This window comes from Alosa pseudoharengus, unplaced genomic scaffold (assembly GCF_046254945.1).
Source record: "Alosa pseudoharengus isolate Yale_2024_CS ecotype anadromous, Long Island Sound unplaced genomic scaffold, YU_APseudo_1.1 YU_APseudo_1.1_scf_12, whole genome shotgun sequence".
In the NCBI taxonomy this organism is placed as follows: Eukaryota; Metazoa; Chordata; class Actinopteri; order Clupeiformes; family Clupeidae; genus Alosa; species Alosa pseudoharengus.
Genome location: NW_027468587.1, coordinates 21,869,937 through 21,897,009, shown reverse-complemented (window position 1 = coordinate 21,897,009; position 27,073 = coordinate 21,869,937). Strand labels below are relative to the sequence as shown.

The window sequence follows — 27,073 nt, the reverse complement described above, 5'->3', positions numbered from 1 at the left end:
CCGCTCACAGGCGCTAGGGGGAAGCAAGACGGCCACCATTCAACCCGAAAAAAGTCATATAACCATTCCAATGACTCTGAAGCTGGTAAATGAAGGTAAATGAAGCTAAAAAACGTCCATATTAAGCTAAAAAACCTGCATAGTGTGCCTTTAATCTGTCTGTGGCTACAGCTCCAGTCTCAACATATCCCCTGAAGCCCAATACCCAGGACTCCCACTCCTCAGGGCCAGTTTGTGTCATTACAAAGTATGGCAGACTGCCTGCTTGCATACACCTATGCTTCATTAAAGAGCTTGTTGGGCTTTTCACTGCAACACCTGCCTAACAACTGCCTTATAGTCTAACCATTTCAATAAAACCAATCCTTTTCTTCATATGGGTACGATGAAGGCCGGAATGGTGTAATAGGTCAACATCCTGACCAGGTTCCTTAAAGGTTTTCACCAACTCAGACTCCCAAGTGTACGTGTTTTCCCTTGGAAAAATTATTTTGAGCCTGGCTTTATCACACGATCTGATTTTGTTTGTAAGCAAATAAGCGCATATTTAATGAGATAGGGCCTTATTTGCATATTCAAACATTAAAATAGAAAAAACATGCAATACATGTTTTTCTCATCTGAACATAAGTAATCAACTGAGAAAGTTTTATGGTGATATCTATTATTTAAAAAAAATATCATATTCACCTGTAGTGTCTCACTTTAATTATCTTATGCTAATTATGCAAATAGCCCAAAGTGCCACTTTTAGTTGAATTCTATCCAATAGCCCTATGGATAATATTTCTGCAATAAAACTTTAGGGCACTCAACATTTCTGGGTTCATAAAAATGTAACTAGACTAAGTATGTCCCTGGCTACATATAGGCCTACAGCAGGCTTGTATGTGCTCACACAAAAGGTTTGCGTGAGCACCTGAAACTTTCATGAAACTAAACTTTATATATTTTTTTGCTCATGTTCCCTTCAGAGAGACTCAAGATGAGTGGTATTTCAAGTTGTTGGTAACCGTCGTTGGTAATATTTTTACGGTCCTTACACCCACCACCATTACACTAAATCCAGTCCCCTCACCTCGTAGCAGATTACTTTTTCTGAGCCTTCCTTTTACTGAGAAGAGTGGGTGATGTGACCTTTCAATAGTGTCGTCTGACTAAAGGAATCTGTTTAGATTCAACACACATTAAATAGGCAACACACATTAAATAAACCAAATGTTTTAATTGACAATCTAGAGTGAAAACAAGAACTACAAGACCATTATAAACAATTTGCCCCAAACCACAAAAAATGTCAATCCAAATGTGCATCCCATACATAGACACAGTGCAACCCAGAACCTAAATGACACACAGGTCACTTTAGTGCAACAGTCATTTTAGATTTTAAAGTTTAAAGTACATTTTTAACAGCACTTATATTGCCACTATGCATTTACCTCTCTTAATAATTGCTGAATTATTTTATTTATTTCCAAATCCTTTCCCAGTGGACTCAGTTGCACTGTACAGGTGTACACTGCTGGTGAAGATATAAAAACTAACAAGAGACAAAGAGCAAACTAGTCACAACTATATCTCCAGATTTCTTGCATCTTCAAAGCGCAGTAAAATAGTCACCCCAAATTCATTTCCTGTGTTTACCACTTTTGCCACCAGTTCATGTGAATGAGTGAAATCGACACAAAAATGACCAAGGCACATTGTACTCCAAACATTACTGTATATTAGGAAGTTTTCACCACAGGGTCACCAGCGTACACACAACACATTGCAAAAGAAGAACATAATCATCTGCACAGGAAACTGACATACACATTAAAATGACTCGATAGCCCCTAACAAGAAATAATACAATATTTTTTAAAAAAAGAAAGAAACTGCCATTTGCAGCAGACAGTTAGTACTCAACTTGTTAACTCTGGTTAGACCTCTGTTCATTTGGTCCCATTCTCAACAAGAGGCCCAAGCACTCTGAACGCCACGATGCTTAGATCTTATCTTAGCCTCTTTCACAAAAACTTTAAGCAGCTTTCTCTCTGTACCATAATTGACCTTCAAAGCCTTCTGCATGACTTCCAGCGTGATTTGCTCAACTTTTTATTTTGTTAGGACTTCACATGTACTGTCATTCATGTACTGATATTTAACAGTTCTAAGCATGTTTGGATATCTGTGTCAATCCATCTAGACTGCTGTACCTTTCAGTGTAATTGCAAGGTAGCTCATATATGTTATATCATTTATTTCAGCAAAAGTTCATGATTTTTTCACTACAGTAAATTTAGTATAGTATAAATCTAATGTATATATATTGTCCTTTCATTCTGCTAACAACTGATGTACTAAAGATCTATTATCTGAGGCACAACCCTATTGTCTCGGTTTTGTGCTTGGTAAAACAAGTGATATATAAATGAAGAGAAAAGTTATGAATCATGATATCTCCACTGGTCTTCCAACAATACCAACAAAACATGTGATACACAAATAAAACTTTTCCAAACTGACTAGTTCAGCAAATTTCACTGACTTTGGAATACAGCCATTCATTGTCTTAGAGACAATGTATTACTTAAAGCTGACTCAACTGGACAGAGGATACCACATAACCGATCTTCGAGTAAGTCCACCCTGTTGACGGCCTCTGAAAGAACAGTCTTGCACCTCTCCTGTTATGACTGAATCATTGGCATTGATGCATCTGTTGACGAGTGTTTGTTCATCTACAGTAAGGAGTTGCACAAGCAAAGCTGTCTCTGTGCCCTAACAAGCACTTCCTCTACTACTTCAGCAAATACAAGCATGATTGGTGATTTGATGATTTGCTTCCAGGTCAAAGTTCACGGGGTGGTGGTCACCATCCCAATCCAGCCCTTAACTTCTCACTGGCCAGAGCTGACCGACACTCCGGCATTGGCGTCCTCTTTGCGCTCCTGGTCCGTGTCGTCATCCTGCACCTCGCCCTCCTCCGCGCTGCCCTGGAACTTGTCGTGCGTCCACTTGGGGCTGGCGTGATTGGTGGCATTGGTGTTGCCGTTGCTGGTGGTGGTCACGGTGGAGGTGGTGCAGGTGGTGGTGGCCACAGAGGAGGGGGCAGCCTTACGGAACAGGAAGCGGCCTCCGCTGCGGACGAAACTGCCCCGGCCGCGCCCGCGGTTCTCCATCCACCTCTTGTCCCTGTCTCCCTGCCTGTCGTCGTGCTGGAAGAGAGACAGCTGTTGGTCAAAGAAAAGCAAAACTGATCGGAATTTCAAACAATGTGGCACTTTAAGCGCTGTGGTGTTTGATATTTGCAGTAGTTATGGCAGTAAAGTACATATTTTTTCCAATAGGTGTCTACAACGATCTAAGGATAGTCTGTTCAACATACACCCCCCCCCCCCCCACACACACACACACACACACACAATCATGACCAATCACTTGAGAGCCACACTCATAATGATGCTCTAAAGTAGGTAATGCCGGACATAAACAATGAGCAATGAAACCAATGCTACTGTGTTAAATCTGCACAGATGTAGAAACAGAGCAATGGAAGTAACGGACCAGGTAGTAGGTCCGGCTCTTGGGGGTGTGCTCTGGATCCCTCTCCTCATTCTGTCTGTGCACTGGCGCGCCCATGCCAGGGCCACTTCCATTACTATTGTTCTGGAAATTTCCCCTGTTCCAACTCCTTCCTCTGATTCTCAGCTGCTGCACATGTGAAAGAATATCAACAGTGGGACTGAGTAAAGCCATACCTGCTCAGCATAAAGGGAGTTTGACACTGACAGACAACTTTTGCTGCACTATATCCTTTATCCTCTAACCTATAACTATATATAACTATATGCTCTCAACCTAAGTTCAGCTGCAGATGAAAAAGTCTTTCTCTGGTAAGGGCAATGGTCAAAAACAACACACAATCACATCTTGAATTTTCCCTTGGGTATCAATAAAGTATCTATCTATCTATCTATCTATCTATCTATCTATCTATCTATCTACAGTTTTCACTGCCACTGAAAAGGAGAGCAGTGGAATGGAGAGATCACTCTTGTCTTATTTTTCATTTTCCTGGCCTTTTCTACTCCCCTCTTTATTTTCACATTTCCAATTCAATTCAATATAATACAGTTGTATTGATTCATATAGGGCAATTAACATTGTTTTGTTCAGTCCTAGGCCTGAAATTGATCATATTTAAAATGGTGGCTGCCTTAGCCTTAAACCAGACTGACACTGTGCGATTCTATCAGTTGCGTACGTCATAGTAACTCACACTATACATTTAAATAGGTCGCCACTACTCTGCTCAAGTGGCACACTCGAACTGCTGACTTTGCAAGACAGCCAACAACTAAATGGCAGGAATCCAAACCGACCGGTCCGGAGCAGGAACGTTGATTGTTCTTTTTTACTTTTAATTGGGCCTTGTACTGTAGACCTTGCACGAACTGCATGACAAATCGGATGGGAATCCGGCCTGATTCAAAACTGAACCAAAATTGTACAGCGTCGCCTAGCTTAAGGTTGTTTCCATACTATCAACTTCAGGCCTTGGGTGGGCTGTGTAAAGTGCTTTGACACAATGTCCATTGTTAATGGTTCTATGTGAATCAATGATATTCAATTGAAATCGACTGAATGCTGGGCGGGGGCTGACTTACAAAGCCTCCACGGCCCCGTCCTCTCTCCTTGGGGCCCCCGTGATCTCGGGGCCCCAGACGGGCCTTGTTGAAGCCTCTGTCCTTGGGGCCTGCACCCTCATTAGGGTAGTCTTCCCCCCGGTTGGAATGAGATGAGGACGAGGAGGACGAGGAGGACGATGAAGAATGAGAACGTTCACGCTTCTTTTTGCTTTTCCTGAGTGGGAACAGGAGAGCAGAGGAGAGGACAGGAGAAAAGAGGAGGGGGAAGAAGAGAGGCAAAGAGAGGAAAGGAGAGAAGATGGGCTTCAGTTGAAGTATTTATTTCAAGGGCAAATCTGAGGCGGGTTCTTGAATTTCCCCTTGGGGATCAATAAAGTATCTATATATCTATCTATCTATCTATCTACAAGTCGCTATGTTGCAAGCCAAAACTAAGGAGACATTTGACTGGAGCATGACAGCTGATTGGAGCTAACTTACTTGTGTTTGCTGCGATGCTTGGATGTCTTCTCTGTGGATCTCTCTCGGCTTGAGTCTGAGGACTCTCCCGAGTCTCTCCCTTGCTCATGTTTGTTCTCAGTCTCGCGACTGGAGTATTTTTTCCGGCGCTCTATGTCCTGTCGCAGATCCATTGAGTCGCCTTTGGCTTTTTTGCCTTTGGCCTGCCAGCGGGAAACAAAAAGAACAGCGATGTGGCCAGACTTTGGGTTAATACAAAACGCAGCTCTGCTGCCTGGACAGACAGAACTTGTGATGGGCGGACAGAGACGGACGCATAATACTCCTTCAACAACACTTGAGTACACATGATGTGGCTGGACAGAGTCCTGGTCAGAGAGGACCAAGCACACAGGACAAAGGAGAGATGTCTGAGTGCATTTCAGTCCCATGCAGCATAAAACTTTACAGTCGTGCAACATGAATACTGTGGAATTACTGGAATCAATAATACACTTTATTTTTACAGAAACAAATCTACTGTAACATTCTTATACAATAAGATACTATAACACACACAATATGCTCTGATATGGGCAAAGACAAGACCACTTGAAAGTACATTAGGGCTAAGATAGTGTCTGACCCCAAGGTTGTTTGTTCTTGTCAGGTTTTTGAGTAATACTTACTATGTGTTTTGTTTAGTGTCCGTTTCAGTGGAATTCACACAGGAGCATTTGGTTCGCATCCACAGCTGCCACCCTCATGTTTTTGTTTTAACATTATTTTTTTTTTCCTCCCCACTCAAAAGCCTTAGGGAGGCTTTACCTCAGAGAACAATCAAACCATACCAGGAGAGGGCCTTTAAAAATGCGACCAAGTGAATGTGCATCTGTTTGAGTTTTTGGGGCACATTTGTTAAGACTGTTTGGACCTCTCCACAGAGAATAGACGGGGCTTAGAGAGGGAGAGAGGGAGAGAGAGAAGAGCATCTAAAGGTGTGGGAGCAGGGCTGCTGCCTGGCTCTGTCTTGTGCTCTGGCTCGCTTGCTTTTCTTTATTCCTCTCATTCTTTTCCAAAACAGAACCTTCATATTTCAAAATGTTGGGTCACCTTGTAGCTGCTCTCCCCGAGGTCTTTCATCTCCTCAAACAGGTGAGCGTGCTTCTTAAAAGCACTGGGAGAAACATCAATTCTCCTGGGGAAAAAAAAAAGCAATGCACAAACTGTTAAGTTAAAATCAAAAGCAGGACACCTACATTCTCTAGCACAAAAACTGGACTGGAGAACCAAAGATTATAAATTGCTATTTTGCAATTCTAATTTCTTTAGTCTTTTCCTTAAAAGAAGGCACATCAACAAACAAAGGAATATAGGACTAACCTTAGTATGTTCACCAAGTTACAACAGACATCTGCTGGATTGAATACCTCAAACATAAGTTCATATCTCCATAACTACCTGTGTATTTCTGGGCTTTTGCGTGCCTTCATTATCTCCTTCTCTGCAGCTCTTCTCTGGTACATGGCGAATCTGTCTGTCAGAGTCATCCCAGAGCAGGAGAAGTGTTGTGCTGCGGGCGAAACACACCTTTTTACACCTTGCAGTTGACAGCAGTAACACCTTGCAAACCTCACACCAGAGGTCCTGGGGCTGTACTGATGTGATGGCCCAGAATGGGCTCTCCCAACGGTAGAGCTTAGAGGGGGGGGTTTACAGTGGCCCAACTCAAACTTGGTCCGCACTAAAGTCAGCTCTCAAGACTTCACTAAATACCTTTGCCATTAGAAGGGCCTTTGCAAAGGATCAGAACCAGTGTGGGATTGTATCCCAGGGACTATCGTGTTATTTCAGTGGAATACACGGCGTTCCCAAGAAACAGCTCACGGTGATCGGGTTCCTATACATTGGATCACCACCAAATATACTGTGTGTTTATGTATTTCTGGGGGAAACAAGAGGGAAATGTGGTTTTATAAAAATGTAGTCTCCAAAGTATTGCTTTCAATGCCCTTTCTCATTATACCCTTTTTGTGCTCATGAGGCTCTGACTCAAAGCAATGAAACATTTTTTCATGGAGCAGAGTCAAGGCCAATATAACACTACTGGCACATCTTAACAGATTCCAAAAGGGAAGTGAATCTGTTCAGTTTATGAAATCTAAAAATGGCAAAACCATCTCAATGCCACAAATATCTATGTTTATATTACTGTTCCTACCCAATAATCCCTAACTCAACACAAATAAGTTGATTTTGTATGTCACTGGATGCTACAATGGAGCAAATAACCATCTATCTGGACAGCTTGCAGATCTTAGAAAAATATCACTGGAAGCCAAACATTAACCCAGTGCACTGTAAAAACAAACCCTCCCACAAGAGAAAAACACACTACTGGGAATTCAGTCATTCTGACAGGCTTGGACAACATGCCTCTTCATGGACTAACAAAACTGTGGCCTGACATTCTTGGCTATAGACAGTAGACCTCAGACCAAGATTCTCAGCGAAACAGAATTCTGTTTGTAAATAGTGTGTGAAAAAGCAGAACAAAAGCCACCAGGGACTGTGTTCTGTGAAAGGTTTTGCATATTAAACTAAACGCACACATTTTATACGACTTCTTCCTATAAAGTTTATAGCTCAGAGCATAGGGTTATTTCAGGATAACATTTGAACCTAGTGCTTTGTGGTGTGAGAACTGCCCAGAAAAACAGCCGAAATGGTTTATTTTGCCATGCATTCACATAGTGTATGTGTTCAGTTTACAGATCAAAGTAATTATGTCACAAACTAGTGTTGACAGACAAAGTTCAAACCAGTTATAAATAAAGACGGCTTTTGAACATATCAATAGTAATCCCTTCTAAAGTATTTCCATGGCTTAAGAAGCAATATTGCTCGCCAATTGTTAGATAACTATCTGGCTAACACTTACCTCAAATCTGGCCACAAACTGTGTTCCAGACACACACATATTTAAATATAGGCATTCATCTTTCTTGTACAACAACCTACTGGATAAATGCTACCCTACATCCCTTTAATCAGCATGTCTACAAGACTAACCCTAGCCCTAGCCCTTGTCTATAGCTGTGTGAGTGGTTTGGAGTTGTTCAGTGCTGCTTGTGTGTAATCTGCTGCAGTGCACGGCATGAAGGTTGTGAAGCTGAAGGACACCTTTGACGTTGTGGATGATGGTGACGATGTGCTGGGAGAAGAGATCGGTGGAGCAGCGGCAGATGTGGCCTGCCTGAGAGCGCTTGGCCGCAGAGTGGACCTCCGGCTCCTTTCTAGCAGGCTGAGGCTGGGCCCGACCCAGACGCCTCTCACTCTCAACAAGATTGTTGGAGCTGTGGCAAACACAAGAACACCCCTTCAGTTAGCACCCCAGTTCTCCAGTAAGAACTACGGGAGCAGGTTATCATTATTAAACTGTTAGTACAAACTATTAATAAATAGTTTGCAACCAGAGTTTTAATAAGCCTTCACAGTCTATAATACCTAAAGAACATGTAGTTGGCTTTATAACCAAAGTTAGTACTGTGCACATAACACACCAGTCAGGTGAAGATTTTGCTAATATAACATTCATTCATTTGTATATGAAAAATCAGTTTTTCAGTATATACATTTATACAAACAAAATTGTAAAGTCATAAAATTGAAGTGAAAATAACATACCTTGACATGTTGTCGTCGAGAGAGTCCATTCGCACACTCACATCTATTCCCCTTTTCCCAATCACCCTGGACGGGGACTTCTCCCTCATACCCATTAGTGTGTCCAAGCCCCAGCTCTCCGCTGGCCTCCGAGACTGGGCCTGGGTCTGGACAGGGGCCGTGACAGTGGAGGGGGCCTTGTCCTTGCTCCGGGCCTTGGACCCTTTCTCTGGGGAGAGCGCTCCTCCCTGCAGCCTCCCTGCCATCTCCCTGCGGACCAGCGCGGCAGCCACGGCAGCTGCCCGCTCCTGCTTGCGGTTGGGGAACAGCTGCTGCTCCAGCAGCTCCAGGTCACCAGCGTCCTGCGAGGCGTGGAAGAAGGCCAGTTCGAAGAGCTCGCGCGCCGACAACGCTGCCTTGCCTTTGCGCTTCGGCGCCTCGACATCCGCCTCTGTCATCTGATGTTGGGATTTCAACACCTCCTCGTTTTCATCATCATCATAATCATTACCATCATCATCATCATCATCATCATGCTCCTCTCCGTTCTCCTTATGCCCATGAAAGGCAGGACCCCTGGAGTAGTTGTTGCAGGAGGCTTTAATGGTGAAGTCCTCAAAGGAGTACCTTTCTTTGGCTGCTTTACCATTGTGGCTCGAGAACTTGGAGCTAAAGTTGGGCCCTTTCTCAAAGACATGAAGCGTGGCCTTGCCACTGCCCTTCTCTCTCCTGTCAGTAGTCTCCTCGACTGTATTGTCTTCCCTGCCATTCTCAAACTCACTGAGCTGTTTGCTCTTCTGTTCCTCAAGGAACCTGGGAATTGAAATAAATTGGGTCAGAGGCTGTTATGAACTGATCAATGGAAAATACCTCCAAAAGCTCTACTAAAAATTGACTGATAATTCAACTGACTGCAAAATATAAAATATAGCTATGAATTACCTATAAATTCTGCAAGTTCTAAACACTAAATTGGACTTCTTAAAACAAAAGGCTTTGGAAAGAACCAAAATTCACTGACATGAGTTATGATGTGTCTCTCTTAATCATTGTTCAGCAACATTCCTGTTATTAAGCACCGTTCAGCACACAATGCATAATTGTGCTGTGAAGATCTTTAAAAGGCGAACCCAGCTGCAAGAACAGCTATGGAGAAGCCTGTGAAGTGTAACTAATCCAAGCTGCACACAAACGCCTTCACTATCTCCCGGGAGTGATTATGCTAGTTAAGACATGCCCAGCCCAGCTCTCATCCTGTCAAAATACACAGCATGACACAACACACAAAACACACAACTAAAAACAATCACCTAACAAACATGCTTATTTAGACCCAACAGTCGTAAGCATCTTCAGGCAATGTAAACAGTCTGATGCTGCCTAGCTATTTCTGAGCGATATTTATCTACGTTGCGATCCACTGCAGGCTATTTTTTTAGGCAAGGGAGAGATTAACACAAGACAGAAAACACATTTGAAACACATTTTTGTCGTGAGAAACGTTCTCTTCCAAGAACCATAAAAAGAGTGGGAAATGAGGGGAAGAGAAGCGAGAGAAGGAGAAAGAAAGAGAGAGAGAGAGAGATTGGGAGAAAATGAGCAAGAAGGAAGAGAGAGAGAGGAAGAAGAAAAAAACTTGGCTTACTTTTTAAATGCACTGGAGATGGATTGGTCATCTCCTCTGCTGTCTTTTGACAAGAAGCCAAATCCGGTGGAGGCAGGCGTGGGGCTTTTCTTAGGGGGACTTTTTATGGGGGCTGCACCTTCAGTGCCCTGCCAGAGGGGGGTGCCATTGCTGGTGGCATTAGAACCTTTGGGAGAGGGGCTTTTCTGGCTGGCAGGCAGCGACGAGCCCTGGCCACCTGCGTCACTCGTCTCTGTCACAGCCTGCCAGCCTCCAGAACCCACCTCCTCCCTTGCCTCTGCCCCTGCCCCTGCCCCCAAATCAGCCCCTGGCCCGACCTCCGCCTCAGTGGACGGCCCTCCCGCGTTCTCCGCTCCCCGCTCCCCATCGGCGGCTCCCTTCCGGGTCTCCTTGGAGGAGGAGGAGGAGGCGGCGGTGGCTGCAGCGTCCTCCTTCACACTCTTGCTGCGCCTCCTCTTGTGGCCGTGGGAGCCGGATCTCTTTTTGGAAGAGGAAGCCCCGGACGAGGAGGAGGAGGAGGAGTGTCGCGAGCGGCGGGACGAGTCATCGGAGTAGCTGCGCGAGGGCGGGCTGCCGGAGCGCTTCTTTGGGGAGCGACAGCGCCCCCTCTTGGGACTGTGGCTGTTGCAGTTGTTGTGCTGCTGCTGCTGATGTTGCTGCTGCTGCTGCTGCTGCTGCTGGGGATGCTGCCGGTAGTTCTGCCAGTTGTTGTTGTTGTTGCGGTAGTTATTGAAGTTGCCGCCCCGGCCTCCTCTCTGGAAGCGGCCGCGGGGGAAGTAGCCCCGTCCTCGACCGCGAAAGTAGGGCCGTCGAGAGCCTCGGAAGCCCCGAAACTCCCGGTTGTTCTGGTACTCCCGGGTGTAATTCCTCTCCCGGTTGTGAGCCGGAGAATGGGATCTGGAGCGCGAGGGAGACCTAGAGCTTCAAAAAGGGGGGCAAAAGGAAAGCACAACTGAGGAGACCAAAACCAATGAAAGACATGTTACATAAACCTAAAGTTAAAAGGGCTGGAGATAACATCATGTTCTGCATCATAATCTTATAGACATATACACACACTATAGACTTATAGACACACAATCACACACACAGACACAGACACAGACACAGACACACACACACACACACACACACACACACACACACAAAGACACACACACACACACACACACAGACACACACACACACACGCAGACTACAACAATGAATACACCTACTGTATATGTAAATATGTGTGCTGACATACATTTAGGTACAAGCAGGTTATTATGAATATGCACATAGATTTTTTTGTGGGGGCAGTTACTGAAGCACTACTGAAGTAGAAAGCAGAGGAAATGAAAAAGCAACAGGCATGATGGCTCTGATGAAGCCTGCAGGATCCAAAGTGGCCACACGGTGGCTCTGCTGCACCACACACGCCAAAAGTCATTGAGCATCGAAAGCACACAGACCTCAATCACAGAGGAATTATATAGCTGGGCTATCCCACCTCAAACTCCTATCCCTCCTTCAGTTTTACCTAAATGGATTTACATTCACCATTAATCCAACCACCATTAGACCAACAACTTAATTTCCATCTCCATTCCAAAATCCCAAAGAGCCACTATATCCACTGACACCGGTTGATTATCAACTAAAGCACAGCGTTAAACTTGCGTTTGGAATAAAATACAAAATGAACGGATAATTCAGATCCACAACCTAAAAAGAAAAACTTTTAACCACAATGGCCACACTAAGATTGAATGTACACATCTGTCCCTTAAAAAACAGACTGTCAACCAGGGAAACAAGCTTCCACATTTTCTCAAAGCCTATAAATCTAGCGCATAATGATCAACCAGTCAATCGGTCATCATCCTTAAAAAAAAAAACAAATGGCTCCCGACGCATTGGGAGCTTTAAACACAAACACCAAACTCACCCCGTGCGTTTTTTCATTGGACTGAACGAGGAGAAAGTAATGGGAGCGTAGACGGGAGCATTGCACACAGTCCCAGGGAACGCCAGCAGAGACTGTGCATCTCTCATGCAGCGCTCCAGCAGAGCCAGTGGAAAGAGACAGTCACATGGGCCATATGGGAAACATTTCTACTCTAAACCGCCAGTGCGCAGCATAGAAAGTGAGACGCCGACAGACCGGGAGGAAAGGAGAGAGAGAGAGAGACAGAGAGAGAGTGAGAGAGAGAGAGAGAGGAGAGGGAGGGAAAGACGGAGAGGGGAGGACTCACTGTCTGCCAGTTACTCTAGGCTTGCCTTGCCCAGAAACCTCAATGAAAAGCTGCAATTTAGTGAGTAGTACACGAAAGAATCTTATCTATATTTAAAAGCACAGATCACATTTTCACTTGTTGCCAGATGACAGTATTGCAGCTTGAGGATTCATTATAATTCATTCATTATCAGACTCTTTTTTATGCTATTATTATACTATATTATATTATATTGGCCTTTTCACTCCAGACAAATTTGTGATGATTCAATTCAATAATTATTTCTTCTTACCTCATTCTGAATACTACCCAATCATAATATCTTATTGCATTAGAGAAGACGTTAGCCCAGGATGGCGCCTACCCGTATTTGGTTGTAGGCACTTGTAGGAATGCTTTTCTATGCCCTCTCCAAATGGAGAAATGAGCTCACGTTCATATGTTCTGAATTACCTTGGGTTAAATAATTAGCCTAGGCTATTTTGAGGTTACTTGTTCTGTGATTTAAGATAGCATTATACAGATCATCTTGACTGCAGGCTACACTGGGTCGATATCCATCATGACTATGCATGAGGTTTGTCTCTGGCACACAAAAGAGCCCAAGGACACTCTTTATCCCCACCATGTTGATGCTGATCGTGGACGAAAGTGCTGCTATACTAGTTTCACACCACCCATGGAAGGTCTTTTCTGTCCAAGGTAGCAACAGGAAAGTGGTCACGCCAAAAACAAATTTTCCTTTGCAAATAAGCCCTCTGGAATTCAACAGCTGAGCTTGCTGACAGCCCTCTCCCATTCACACACTATCAGATAAGGTGAAAGCACTGTTGCTGGGTGTTGTCCACCGAGACTTGCAAAAGCTTATATGTGCACGTGTGTGTGTGTGTGTGTGTGTGTGTGTGTGTGTGTGTGTGTGTGTGTGTGTGTCACATCAGAGACCGTTTTCAATAGTCTACATTCACGAGCGAAAACATAAAGACGCGGGATGGCCACAACCCCTGGTTCACATTAACTGAACTCCAGTGACCTCTAGCAACTGGATACAAAGTCCAGTGAGAATCTTGACAAGCTGTTGCATAAGCTGTGCAACTGAAGTGAAATTCAGCACACCACAAATGAAAGCCATGGCTTTACCAGAGGAAATCAGTCAAAGTGATTCCTGCCTAATAGGAGTATAGTCCACACCCCTCCACTAACATTAAACCTTATGCAACAAGGGAAAAAAGAACAGCTGTCTGGACAAATTATGCTAACAAGGCAGAACACTCCATATACAATGGTACCGGATTTATATCATGGAACAGGCATATGGTTAATGCAGTTCATTAAATACCTACTCAGATGATATTACAAATTGCATTTCTTTCATCAAATCAACTTTCTCTGCGATTACAGAGTTTAGAAAATGATTATTTACAAACTAACAGATTAAAAGTGACATTAATCGCCTCTATAGCACACATATTCCCTGTCAAAATCTATAAGTCATAGATATAGAATATATCTGCTTTTCAAATAATACATGACAGATGATATTGTTGTTTTCTAACCATGTAAAGGACCTCTTATTTGAGGGACAGGCACCGTTGCACTGGCTAAATGAAGTGTCTGACGTCAAACTAAGATGAAGAACATGCCAACTTAGAGGTCTCCTGGGCCTAAGACTAATCTCCTACTACAGATGCCTCACAGTCAGATAAAAGATGCTTCTGACCATTCACATTCTTGAGAATGCCTGTCAGGACTCAGTTAGCCCCTGTTATCATGTTTCAATTTGTCTGTTCTGGCAGGGCCATGTTTAGTGTGTGTGGAGTGTTTATGTCCGTCCTTATGCTCTGGCGTGAGACAAAAATAGCCAGAGGCTAAAAAGGCCCCTATCTCCACTAATCACACACCCCCCCCCCACAGACACACACACACACAAATAAAAAAGTCCTGTGTTTGTGTTATCACTCATCCTGTGGACTTCATTGTAGTGGATAACTTTTTCTGATACAATTTGGTTCGCAGCTGTCTCAGTGAAATGCCCTTCTATCAAGCAGAGAAACGACCTGCACATGTCATCTTGCCGAGAACAGAGACGCGTATAAGGTGCACAGGTACCTGTAACGCCGCTTCTTGGGTCGTGACGGGGAGCGGCTGCGGGAGCGGGAGTATGAGGGCGACCGGGAGCGGGACGCGGAGCGGGAGCGAGACCTGGACGCCGACCTCTGGGTTTTGGACATCCCAGCAGGAGAGCCGCTTCAGATTAGCCTGTTAGAACACAGATAAGACACCAGAATGGGTTTCAGACACCTCCAGAGGACTGGGAAGAGACAGCTGGCTCACATGAAGTCACAGCTTGGGGTGTTAACAGCTGCGTTTACATTCACAGTGCCATTGTGTTGTTTAAGATGTGACGGTGACCAGTAGCATAATATCAAAGTGAGCTGAAAATAAGTTGCCATATATCTACAAACTTTCAACTCTGAATGGTTGTTGTTAATTAAAGCCTTATTTATATTACTTACATGGACAGAAGCACAATGAGGAGGACACAGATTAGGGGAATAAAATAATGACAATGACAAAGTGGTCAATTACAAAGTGGTCAAGTAATGCTATTGACTAGATGTTAGGGCTACAGCAGGTCTTTGCCAGTCTACATTCTCAATCTTTTCAAGCTCAGCTGTGATGCCTTACAGATGACCTAGGTTACACGCAAGCATCTTGAAAGAAGCACCATTTGGCAACAGTTTTAAAGCTACTGACTACGCATACTGATCAAGTATGTGTCAGAGAAGAGCAATCAATCAGAAGTCACTGCACTTGGCTTCTCTTCACAGACATCTACCAGCCACTGATAACACTTCATTACTACAGACCTAATAGGATGTGACTGTATTAGACTATAAAGAGTAAATCAGATCAGTTGTTCAAAAACTGCCAAACACAAACACACACACACACACACACACACACACACACACACACACACACACACACACACACACACACACACACACACACACACACAATCCAGAGAGAATTTCAAGTGCTCTGCAAGTATTCTCTTACATCATTAATGGTAGCCTTCTAATAAGCTCTTTACAAATGTGAAAACAATGCCAGCAATCTGAAACACTTTCCCTCATTTAAATTCCCCACACGAGATGTTGGCCCCAGCTATAGCAGAACAGCTATGATACTGATTTACAGTTAACTGTTTGTCAAAGCAACACGGTGTATGAATTGTACTCAGTGGTCCATAGCCTTGTCAACATTGTCAACCTTGACCATACAACTGTGCAACTCATCTAGGATAATCTCTTGGACCAGGGACAACAGCTAGGCAATCATTGTTGTGAACTCTACCTGCCAAACATGTTTTTGTTGCTTTATGTATTGTGTGTTGCTTTATGTATTGCTTTATGTATTGTCTTATCTCTTCGTTTTTTATTTTTATTTTCTCAATTCAACAGTCACATTTGAAGAAGAATTGTACTCAATGGTATCAAGGATTTTAGCGCCTTGTGTGTGTGTGTGTGTGTGTGTGCGTGTGTGTGTGTGTTTGTGTGTGTAGCAAGTGTGTAGCAAGGCCGAGTCAACATTGGGGGGAGGGGGGGTATATTTGTCCCATATAAATTCATGAACAGATAGAGTGGTATGTTTTCTTTTTAAAATAGTGTCTAAAAGTATTACCTACCTATTAAACATGCCTATCAGATTTTGTGTGGGTTTTTCTCCCACCCAAGGCTAACTGTAAATGTGTGTGTGTGGATTAGTAGCCTCGGGCGAACAAAAGCTGTTTCACCACAACGGTGAGTAAAAAGCAATTTGAGCGTGAATACCGGTATGTACATTACGATCACGGCCTTGGACTGTGTAGAGTTCCATGAAAGTCTATCAGACTGCCCTGCATGTTAAAAACTGATGCTAAAGGGGTACCAGAGTGAGTCAAACAGTACGGTGCGCTACACTAAAGTTACATAGTGCAATGCCAGGTATTACAGGCATGCAATGGCAATGACAATTTATGGTAAAACAAACCGAGATGGTGTCACTGTAACCTGTGCTGTTTATCAAGTGGTTCCAACTTTCAATTGCACATTGACATAGACATTCCTAGAAATGTGGAATGCTACAATTCCAAGAAATGTGTTCAGAATCTCGCTGCGTACTTAGCCCAATGTTATAGTGAAGTTGTGTCATATGAATACATGCGTTTCAAGCAGGAATTATTTCAATACCCTTTGGTTATGGGCCCCTCTTATTTTGTACTGAATCGATCTGCCTAGACTAGCACACACAGTGAACAGGCATATCCAGCAAACCTTTCCATGAGAGGGTCAAATTATGATGATGAGTATGCAGTATATTGAAAAGCCAAAAATACATTTACTGACTATACAGGCATCATGAGCCCACTATCTGTATTCGACCCACATGCACTCCAGCATGTCTCTCCTTACTGGCATTTGAGATATATTCAGGACGAAATGTTTCATAACATTTTTATAAGGCAACTTGAGTGTGTTGAGCTAATGAAGAATGGCATTGATGAGGTGATTGGGCATGGGTGTACATGAGTGAGAGACAGAAAGAGAGAGAGAGAGAGAGAGAGAGAGAGAGAGAAAGAGATAGATAGAGTTTTTTTTAAAGATGCACTGCAAGGGGTTGAGTACGTAGGAACAGTGCCTCTGAACTAGACGTACAGTAGGATCAATAAATGTATGCTCTTTATTGCTGAGATTCCACTCAAAAGACTTGATTCCATGACTTCCACACACGCAGATCCACACATTGTAGGCAAACTCAGGACACACCTTATGGTGCTCTCCCTTTCTGTTTAGCATTTGCACTAAAACAATAAATAAATAAAAGCAGTGTTCGTACGCAACATACTCTTAAAACAAATGTGTTGAAATCAACACAACTTACGTTGCTTTTAACACATCTCTGTGTCCAGATAGGGAAAACACATTCGTTTTAAGAGTGCAGGCTACACAGTGCACAGGGTTTGTACACAAGCTTGGCTCCACAAAAGGGGTAACAAACATAGTGGTTCGGACCAAGCCACAGCCAAGCCCCGCCAGTCACTAATGGTGCCCTGGGAGTGCAGAGGGAAAGGGTGTAATTTGACTGGCTGTGGAGCTCAAATATCAGCGACCTTTAACATTTTATAAAAACCGAATCACGGACCTTTAACTATGCAGAACCCAAAGAAGGCAGAGAGGAGATAGCTGTTGTTCTCCAGCCACTCTCACACAACTTCTGTACTACTCTACTGTACTGTGTCTTTACACACGATGGACATAGTACATCTCTTGTGTATCTGAGGACTTTGGAAGAGGTTCAGTTGTGATAAGCCTTAGCTAAGAGCACGGTATCCTGAGTGTCCCTAAATATGGTTCCGTATCCATGATGCCACTATTAAACTGGCACAGTGGCTGCCGTGTGACAAAGGGAGGAGGAGTGCTTTGTCGGCCCTTCAGATTTATCATCCGTGTATTTCTAGAGGCGATGAAATGTGGGTTGGGGGGGGGGGGGGGTTCACCCCTGTATCCAACAAAGCTCTGTGAGTTTCCATCTCTTCTCGCAATGGACTCATACTTACAAAGCAAAGGATGTTAGGAGGAGGCTGGGGGTGAGGGAGTGATGGGAGGAGGTGTGTGTGTGGGGGGGGGGAGACCTAAACAGCAGCCTAAAATAGATGCACAGAAGTCTATAGTAGGGAACAGATAATGTAGGTGTTAGCATCCCCTCTCTCTCCCCCTGCTGCCACTCAAGTCCATCAAGTGGAAAGTGGCCACATTGCGCTGTGAAAGTTTCTGTTGGGGACACAACCTGGACATAGAACTACATGATGAACAGCAGAGTGTCTAGTGGGGATTACCTGACCTTCACATGACAACCCCAAAGCTAACTGGATTCCAGTATGTTATTAATTAAAAAAAAACATAATTTTAACTCATAACAAACTCGAGTGCTCAACAGCTTCATTGAGGTTTTTTTTGGATTGTGAGGGCAGTGTTTGTCCGATAATTGCGCCCCCTGGTATAGGAACGATGATAGGCCCCGTATAATGAATGCCAAAGCCTGAAATAGAGTGTATAATTGAAACCAAACATGTCCTTTTCCTTGGCTCCTTTATAAGGCAAACCATTAGTCCATGGAGGATTTGCTGGAATTATTACTCACTTATGTGAGCGCCTTCTCTAGATACAAAATTTGCCTCTGAACCATTTGGGAGATATTATCCATGGATGACTATGGCTTAAATAATTTATACTTCATCTCTACAAGCATGTGAGAGTACTTAGAGTTGAGGAAATTGAAGACTAAACAGAAAGTGCAACATTTGAAAACGGTGGGCCATCTATTCGCAACATGTAGTGGTCTCTCCCTTCATTCCATAGACTATTTAGGGCTCACTGAAATGGATCTTGCATGGCAGAATCTCCAGCGTTATTCATTTTGAAAGGTTGTTGTTTTTGGCCACAGACACACACACACATACACACACACACACACACACACACAGACAAACACACACACACACACACACACACACACACACACACAAACACACAAACACACACACACACACACACACACACACACACACAGACACACACATACACACACCAGGGGATGTTTTGCCAACTGTTTTGCCAACTGTGTCCAAAGATTTGGTGAAAAGAAGACAGGCCAGCCTGTCACAGTGCTTGGGGAGAACAGTCATGAGGAGATTGAAAGCCACACTGTGTTCAGCGCTCAGAGCTGCGAACGACGAGGCCCCACAGGTGCACGTCCACCTGACTTTCATATGAAACAGAGAAACAACCAAAAGGCTGACACATTTCTCACTGCAAAACATCTGCTGGGTAGGCTAACTAATTATGCAGGCTGTTTCGGTTAGGATGGGGATAAATGTTTGTGAAATCTTTGATTTGAACACACACCGAAACACACAAACATTTTGCACATGTACACAAACAACACACACACATACGCGCACACACACATACGCGTGCACACACACACACACACACACACACACACACACACACACACACACACACACACACACACACATACAGAGAAAAACACACACGGACAGACGAGCAGTCACATACATATTGTAACGTCGGCGCAAAAGACAGTGTTAGCGTTCTCCCGCGCAGGGCATCCTGGGATACGAGAGCGAACATTTGGGGGGTTTATGTCGTTAATTCTCCTTAGTTTTGAGTGTAATGTTAGCGTCTTTATTGTGACATGTTTCCCTTTTAGTTTTCCCTCATGTGTGATCCTTTTTGTGTGGGGGGCTGCATCCTCCCCTGTATGTGTAGTGTGTGTGTCTACTTGACCTGCCCTGTGTGCATTGTGGTCTTGGTCTGTGTCCCTGCTCTCATTCTCAGTGAATAAACCTTTTGATTGGACAACTGTGTGTGTCGCTATCAAATCGTTACAATATCATCATAATCAAACCAGTCATGCAATCTTAAAAGGACCCAACAACCAGGTCAGGGGACACCACTCACTCAAACTGCTGCACTGGTCATCAGCAGTAACTTTGCTAAGCTATGTGAGCCAGGGAGAGAGGAGAGGAAACTCATTCTGACTCACTCACATAGTATAATGAGAGGTCACTTAAAGACATGGGGGAGGGTGAAAGAGATTGATTTCAAAGCGGCAGGGCCATTCCCCCACCCTCACCCCCAAAATAATGAACTGGGGGCAGCTGTTTGGGGTAGGCAGTGTGTGGTCTATGGCCTAATCATCGGGATTTTGGACATCTAAAAACAACTGTGTCAGACACGGACACTAATCATCCCTTTAATTCTACCTGGAATCTATGCACACAACACACACACACACACAAACTCACAAACACACACTGACATACAGTACACAGATACACACACACACAAACACACACACATATGGAGAGTGTGAGAGAGAAGGAGAGACATATGCTGTACACACATCCTGAAAATGACAGCTGTTGCCCAAGCCTTTTCACCTGTTTAGCTCATTTAGCATGACCAGGCAGGGAACAAGGCCACTGGCGCTATCTCTGTGAAACTGCTATGACTCCCAGCACATTGTGTGCAGTGGACGCCATAGCTCTGCACTGCCATTTGCTTGAAACAAACAAGGATGCAGTCCCTTTCATCAAATGTGAAGTGCATAGACAACTGCACAGGATTTGCTGGGGAATTTTTACACAACCAAACGTGGACAATATCTGCACCCTGCCACCACCAGACCTCCAAATTACCCCTATATGACTCACAGTTCTACAGCTGTTGGAATAACACAGCAACAGTAGTAACCCTAAAGCAACCAAACCCTGATGAGGCATCAAGACAGCACCAGTGGTTTGTGTTGCTATTATAAGGACCACATTCGGAGTGCCCTTTGACAATGCTGCGGATCCCGTCCTGATCTGATATTTTGCTGCTGTGTTGAGACCTTGGTTAAAGCATTTCAGTCTAGGTAAAGGATGTATTCAAGAGACACAGCTAAGCAAGACATAGCAAGAAAATATAACATTTGACTTCAAAAATAACAGCCACAATGACAGATCCAGAATGGATGGAACAAACAAGAAACTGTAATAATAGATTTCCCCAGTGTCTAACCCGAATACAGTCCTGGCAATACTGACTGATTTTCAACTTTCCACTCAGGCCAGGTGTGAGAAGACCCCGCTGAAGTGTGCTCAAATCGCGAGGACAATCATGAATATTACTGTCAACGCATCCCATGTTCAGCTCTGCTGCTTTCACGACAGAATAACAGCTAGAGCTCCTGTCTATTTTGGCCGGTTGTTTATAGAATGCCACACAAAAGTCGAAAACAATTCCTAATTGCAACGTTGAGGCGAGACTCGTATTTGCTCCCATATCAGCGTTGCCAATAGAGGACCATAGAAAGGGTCAAGGGTGCACTGCAGACATGTGAGTGTGCAAAAGCAGACCAATCTAGTATTCACGTTGTGTCTTGATGTTGCCTATATCTAACATAATTCAGCTTTCTCGGCTACACACTTCGCTCACGTCTTTAGAACTAAAGAAATTGTCCAGTGTTTAGCTACCATTCAACAAAATTTAAACAAAGCCCTAAACAAGACAAAGTATTAAATAACAAACTAAAATACAGCATTATTTCGTGACATGAAATGCTCACTTGCCTTTACAGTAGAGTCAGGTCAGCTCACATACGTGTGAGCCATAATATCCTAAACGTCTGCCACTTGGTTGTTCTGTAACTTTAGTTTAGCGTCTGATGAGATGCTAATATGAGGGTTCAAACCCATCAGAGCCAGATGCCCTTACCTCACACGTCTCAAACGAGTAAAATGCAACAAGTTGAATGTGAGCGACAGGAGACGGCTATCTGAATTATCAGTGTGGATTTCTTGCAATGCATTGCCAACTGATCTGTCACTGATCACTGTGTGATAGTTATAACAATGCGTAACACCTACTCACCGGTCACCGGCAGCGCTCAGCGCACAGCATTAGATTTGCTATAAGGAGAATGTCAAGTTTGTCGCTTACCCAGTTCTTGCAGTGTAACTCGTTTTTTTCCACTGGAGATGTGGAATAGTATCCGGCCGTCCCAGTGATGCCAATGATGTTGGTTAGCTTGATATCGATTGCATTAATTGGTCAGCGTAATGAAAGAAAATCACAGAAATTTTTTAAGGATACATAAAAGAATTCTATCAAACCACCGTGCGACGGTAAATGTTATTTCCTAGCAATCCAGTCGGACTCGGATAGAGAATAGCCAAGATGCCTTTTTCCCCAAAGAGATTATATCTCATTACCGTCACTGTCACTCGATAGGCTACCTCATCTAGCCACTAAAAACGCATGCGAATGTTTCATTCAGTTAATGGCTCTCCAGCGCTGGTGCCTGCCAGCTGACAACACAGCCCCTTTCAGTGACAGAAAGGGGGTGTGACAGCGCTCAGCAGCTACTAGTAAAACCCAGGTCAAATTTCTTTCCCAAGTTTTTCGTTGACAGCCTCCTCCAAAGTTTTAAAGGGACATGCCCAAATCAATTCAGTTGACGAAGACAAAAAAATAATTTCGCCATACAGAAAAAAAATGCAGTAGTAGATGTATTTGCAATGAATAGGCTATACCGAAACTGGATTGGATTATTTCAGACAGATGTCCTCAAGAATTTGTAGGTTATGAGAGGTTGCTGAATCATTCTTGTATCGAGAAGTCGGTCTGCATATGATAGGCTAGCCTACGTCAAATTGGTTGCATTGTGCTTATCCAAGTATATTCAAATTACTCATTGGCCCTCCAGTTAATAGGCCATCATTCATTTTTCTGTTAAGTTGGTTTTGCCCATGCTGCTCATGCCGGAGTCGTGGACCGGAGGACTAGGATTAGGATGGAATCAAAGCATTGCATTTGGCAGGCAAAGATGTGCACATCTGCCGCAATGAGTCAGTTTAATTCAACCGGGGATGAGAGAGAGCGCCAAAGGCAGAATAATCGACTGCAATATCTATGGCACAACCTTCTGACCTAAGATTTTAAAATTGTAATTTTATAACTAGAAACCCAACATAATAGAAACCCAATTAGGCCATACCTGTAAGAACACCTGTAGCCTATTTGTCACAATCATGTGTACTGTCGACATATCCTTAGCACAGCATAATGATTTAGAAATAATAAATAATTATAAATGGTCAATTATCAGTGAACATATGGTTAAGATGCCCTAACATTATAATTAATGTGAAGAGATTAATGTTCCTCAATATTTCCCCTTCAGACAGCCACCATGGGTAAAAGACTACACATAGGCCAGGGATGTCAAAGTCAAATACATTAGAGGGCCAAAAAAACAAATTTGCTACAAGCCGAGGGCCGGACTGGTTCAATGTTTATTAAAACATATTAAAATGACTGCACGTAACCTATTGAACCAAGACGTGTACTGTATTTTATTTAATGATTAAATGAATAATGACTGTGACTGAAGTGCGGGCAAAGTTTGCACAGAAATGTGCGATTTTTCCCATCCTCACCGACCTGGTCATAAAACTTGTTTAAATGATCATACGATGCCTCCTTGCTGCTTTGTCGTCTACATCAGCCTCTCTCAAACTTCTTTGACCTGAGGCCCAGTCAAGGCATACTTTGGGGTCATAGGGCCCACCTACATGAACCCACCCCCTCCTCCCACCCCCCATCAAATTATCATAATGATATCACAATTATTATTATTTTTATACTATATTGCTATACATGCACTTCAAAACAGTCAATGTTTAAAGTGCTAAGATTGTTCACAAAAGTTTGGGAAAACATGCACATCAGAGTACTGCTTTACTAAAATATAATTAGGCCTACAATAGTTTCATTGTTTTTGCATTGTTGCATGATGCTTGTATGAGAGATACTTCTCAAAACAACAGCAGTTATATGGGTGCCGTTGTTTTGGGATGTTTCCCTCATGCAAGCATCATACACTGATAGAATATTTATATGCTGATTACATTTCATTTGAATGCCTGAATGTAAGGATTCAGGAAACACAATACCAGCTTTTGTGAATGGTAAATGGCGGATCAGATCATGCGTAAATCACTGATCTGGAGATCTTTAACTATCTTTAACTAAGACTAATTAATAGCTTTTGGCTGACTTTAATACTTAATGCCAAACAGTGTTTTATATAGTCTGTGTTCTGTTATTTATGGAAGTTGCATAAATCCACGTCGTTCTATTAAATGTCGTTTCATAATTAAATAGCCTTCCAATAGGTTGAAGCTTAGCTTCCAACGTGCACACGCATGCATTGAATAAACCTCCATACCACGACTTAATTCTATGCCTCTATGTTTGATGACACCAAACAAGTATTTCCTACTAATTGCAGAAATGTTTGTTTTCTTTTTCTGTCCGTGGCTCCTTGATCAATTGCGCAGCAAATTATCAGAAAATGGCCCGGGAATAACTTCACTCTGCAGACCATTGTTCACATTGCGGACCGCGGCCCATAGTTTGACAAATGGTGACCTGCAAGCTGCCATATTAAGGCCTTTTTACGGTGTGTTTTAGCCGAGTTTTCGCGTGGAAGGCTCTGTAAAATCTGACACCCTATTCAACGAAGTTAAACTGAAAGAGCGTGCCGTTCACAGACATCTGAATGAACGAGTTCACAGTAACGTTCATCAGGCAATAGTAGCCTAATACAGTACGTTCAGTTCACGTTCGCTCAAAATACGAACGAGTTCATTAACTTTCGTTCAATGAACGTGTTCAGGCACAACACTGGGGAGGGGGGTAGATGAAAGTTGACATCTGCCCTGACTGAATACTGATGAATAATGAAGCCGAGGCCCACTTGCGGCGCCGCAGTGAGCTCGTGGGCTACCGTTGCATGGTGGGAAATGGAGTATTGGTGCGTGCAAAACAGCAGCCGGCGGCTGTGGCCTGCGGGCCGGTTGTAATACTAATCAAATATCATCCCGGGGGCCGTAGATAATTCATTCCGGCCCGCGGGCCTTGACTTTGACATGTCTGACATAGGCTATATAACTCTGTTAGACTAGTAACTCCACACTGTCAGATTTAATCTCAGTGCTCATTACAAGAACTGTAAAATGATCTGTGCATTCATTTGCAATGCTTTAACCCAGTCACACACTGGAAAGACAGCAAGTTGTCACTTTGCCACCAGACTGACGTGTACGAGCTAAGGCCATGAGTTTCCCTGACCCATATCTCAGCTTCACTGAAAATGGAGACTATCCCTCAATGAACCTCTGAGAATAAGTAAAGGTTGAATGAATGAATGAACGAATAAATGAATGAATGAAGGAAGGAAAGAATGAACGAATGAATGAACGAATGAATGAATGAATGCATGAATGAATGAATGAATGAATGAATGAATGAATGAATGTGTAATTTGTACTATGCTTCACATTTGTGACAATCTAATGGAATATAGTCTACAGTGACATCTTCAATTAAAAAAGCAATAACATAAATGTCCAGTTGCACAATTGCACTGTAGGGTAATTTTGCATTACTTCTTTACAACATGATTGTCTGGTTCCATAAATGCTGACTCAAGTACAAACAGACAAGCACTTTTCAGTGATGTATTGCAGGGGTTGCACACTTGCAATAAAACCCTGTTTCAGACTAGTGACGGGGTGGAGTGTGTAGGAATTAGTTTTTCTGTCCGACTAGGCAAGGCACCCACAGGCCAATCTTCAGGCTAGTCTTTCATTGGAGTAGGATGGCTTTTGGAGGAGCCCTATGTTATACAGACTTATCCAGTAATCCAGTCTGTGGCCTCTGAACGAATATTTTGATGAATGCCTCCTTAACAGAGAGCTGCTTTAAAAACAACATTTATGCAAGTCCTGTAAAAACATTCCCACAATTTGTTTTTAGGGTGAAGGTGGACTTTTAATTACTACTTTTACTTAATTTATTGTTTTAAGTTGAGCTGGCTCTTGAGCACAATAATTTCATTTCTTATAATTTCTTTTATGAGTATGGTGGCAGACCATGAGCCATGAGTTTCCATAGTAACTATAGTGTCCCATGAGAGAGAGAGAGAGAGAGAGAGAGAGAGACAGAGAAAACATTTGTGAAACACTGTCAGGGGGCGAAGAGATGCCTCAAACAGGTGGAGTGGATCGAGCTAAGCCAGGATTCCCTCCCTAGTAGTCAGATGGAGAAAGTGGTGTCACAGGGGTTGTCCAAAATAGCCCTCCGATGTAGGAGTGGGTGAAGAGTATCATGGCCTACTGGCTAGTTTATCAGACTTGGATGTGTGTATGAGAAGGAGAGGAAATGCATTAGGCAAATGTGCTGGAGGAAGTGTAGATGTTAGTGGGTGTACTTTAGAAGCTATTTGGGAGTACTGTATATTGGAGAAGGAGATGTTTCTGCAGAATGCATGCACTTACACCAGTCAATATTCTATGCTCATCATGCACCTCAAGTTCAAGTTCAAGTAGTTTATTGTTATGTACTAGCCTAACATTTCAGCCATTTAGATTATTATTCACACCAAAAAATAACTAAATATAGATTTTTCCATTGGCGCGCATGAGGAAGTCTTAAGGCTCTTAGAACCTTTTCCTTTCAACTGTGTGTTGACCAATGTTTCTGCAGACATCCTTTATCAGACAATGTCAATAAATAGTTTAAAGAGAAAGGAGTGGGCGGCTACTCTTCATTAGTTTAATATATGTCATCCTAACAAGCATGTCTGTTTGGGTGTGTGTTCCACTACTTCTTTTTTCAAACACTGCTGTAGGCCGTGGCAGCATGCACCCAGTGTGATAAAGGCTACTTTATCTGAGAAGTCAATGTTTGTGATCACTCCCTTGTGAGCTTTGTGAGCCTTGTGAGCTTTGTGAACTGGTAATATTGATCTTGGATCTGGTAAGAATAACAGCACAAATGTTGTAGAAC

General features: G+C 43.3%; 1 protein-coding gene across 5 annotated transcripts; it reads right to left on the bottom strand.

Moving 5' to 3' along the window:
• Positions 1–1,210: 1,210 nt before the first annotated feature.
• Positions 1,211–22,541, bottom strand: thrap3a (thyroid hormone receptor associated protein 3a). 5 transcript variants are annotated; one of them, XM_076280476.1, is made up of 11 exons: positions 22,160–22,541; positions 14,715–14,864; positions 10,390–11,310; positions 8,766–9,557; positions 8,262–8,434; positions 6,540–6,651; positions 6,192–6,276; positions 5,121–5,302; positions 4,659–4,854; positions 3,556–3,702; positions 1,211–3,221 (listed from the first exon to the last, which is right to left on the bottom strand). In XM_076280476.1, the coding sequence occupies exons 2-11, from the start codon at positions 14,834–14,836 to the stop codon at positions 2,889–2,891; spliced, it is 3,063 nt and encodes a 1,020-aa protein (XP_076136591.1). In that variant the 5' UTR covers positions 14,837–14,864; positions 22,160–22,541; the 3' UTR covers positions 1,211–2,888. The 5 variants fall into 5 exon arrangements, with proteins under 5 accessions (XP_076136591.1, XP_076136592.1, XP_076136593.1 ...); XM_076280477.1 differs by having other exon boundaries at positions 1,211–3,206; XM_076280480.1 differs by having other exon boundaries at positions 2,956–3,195.
• Between the last annotated feature and the right edge of the window lie 4,532 nt (positions 22,542–27,073).

Excerpts from the sequence above, each read along its gene's own strand:
- thrap3a (XM_076280476.1), bottom strand. The coding sequence starts at position 14,836 with ATGTCCAAAACCCAGAGGTCGGCGTCCAGGTCTCGCTCCCGCTCCGCG. Across the intron at positions 11,311-14,714 it reads CCCAAGAAGCGGCGTTACAG|CTCTAGGTCTCCCTCGCGCT; the intron begins GTACCTGTGCAC and ends CCCTTTTTGAAG. Across the intron at positions 9,558-10,389 it reads ATCTCCAGTGCATTTAAAAA|GTTCCTTGAGGAACAGAAGA; the intron begins GTAAGCCAAGTT and ends TTCAATTCCCAG.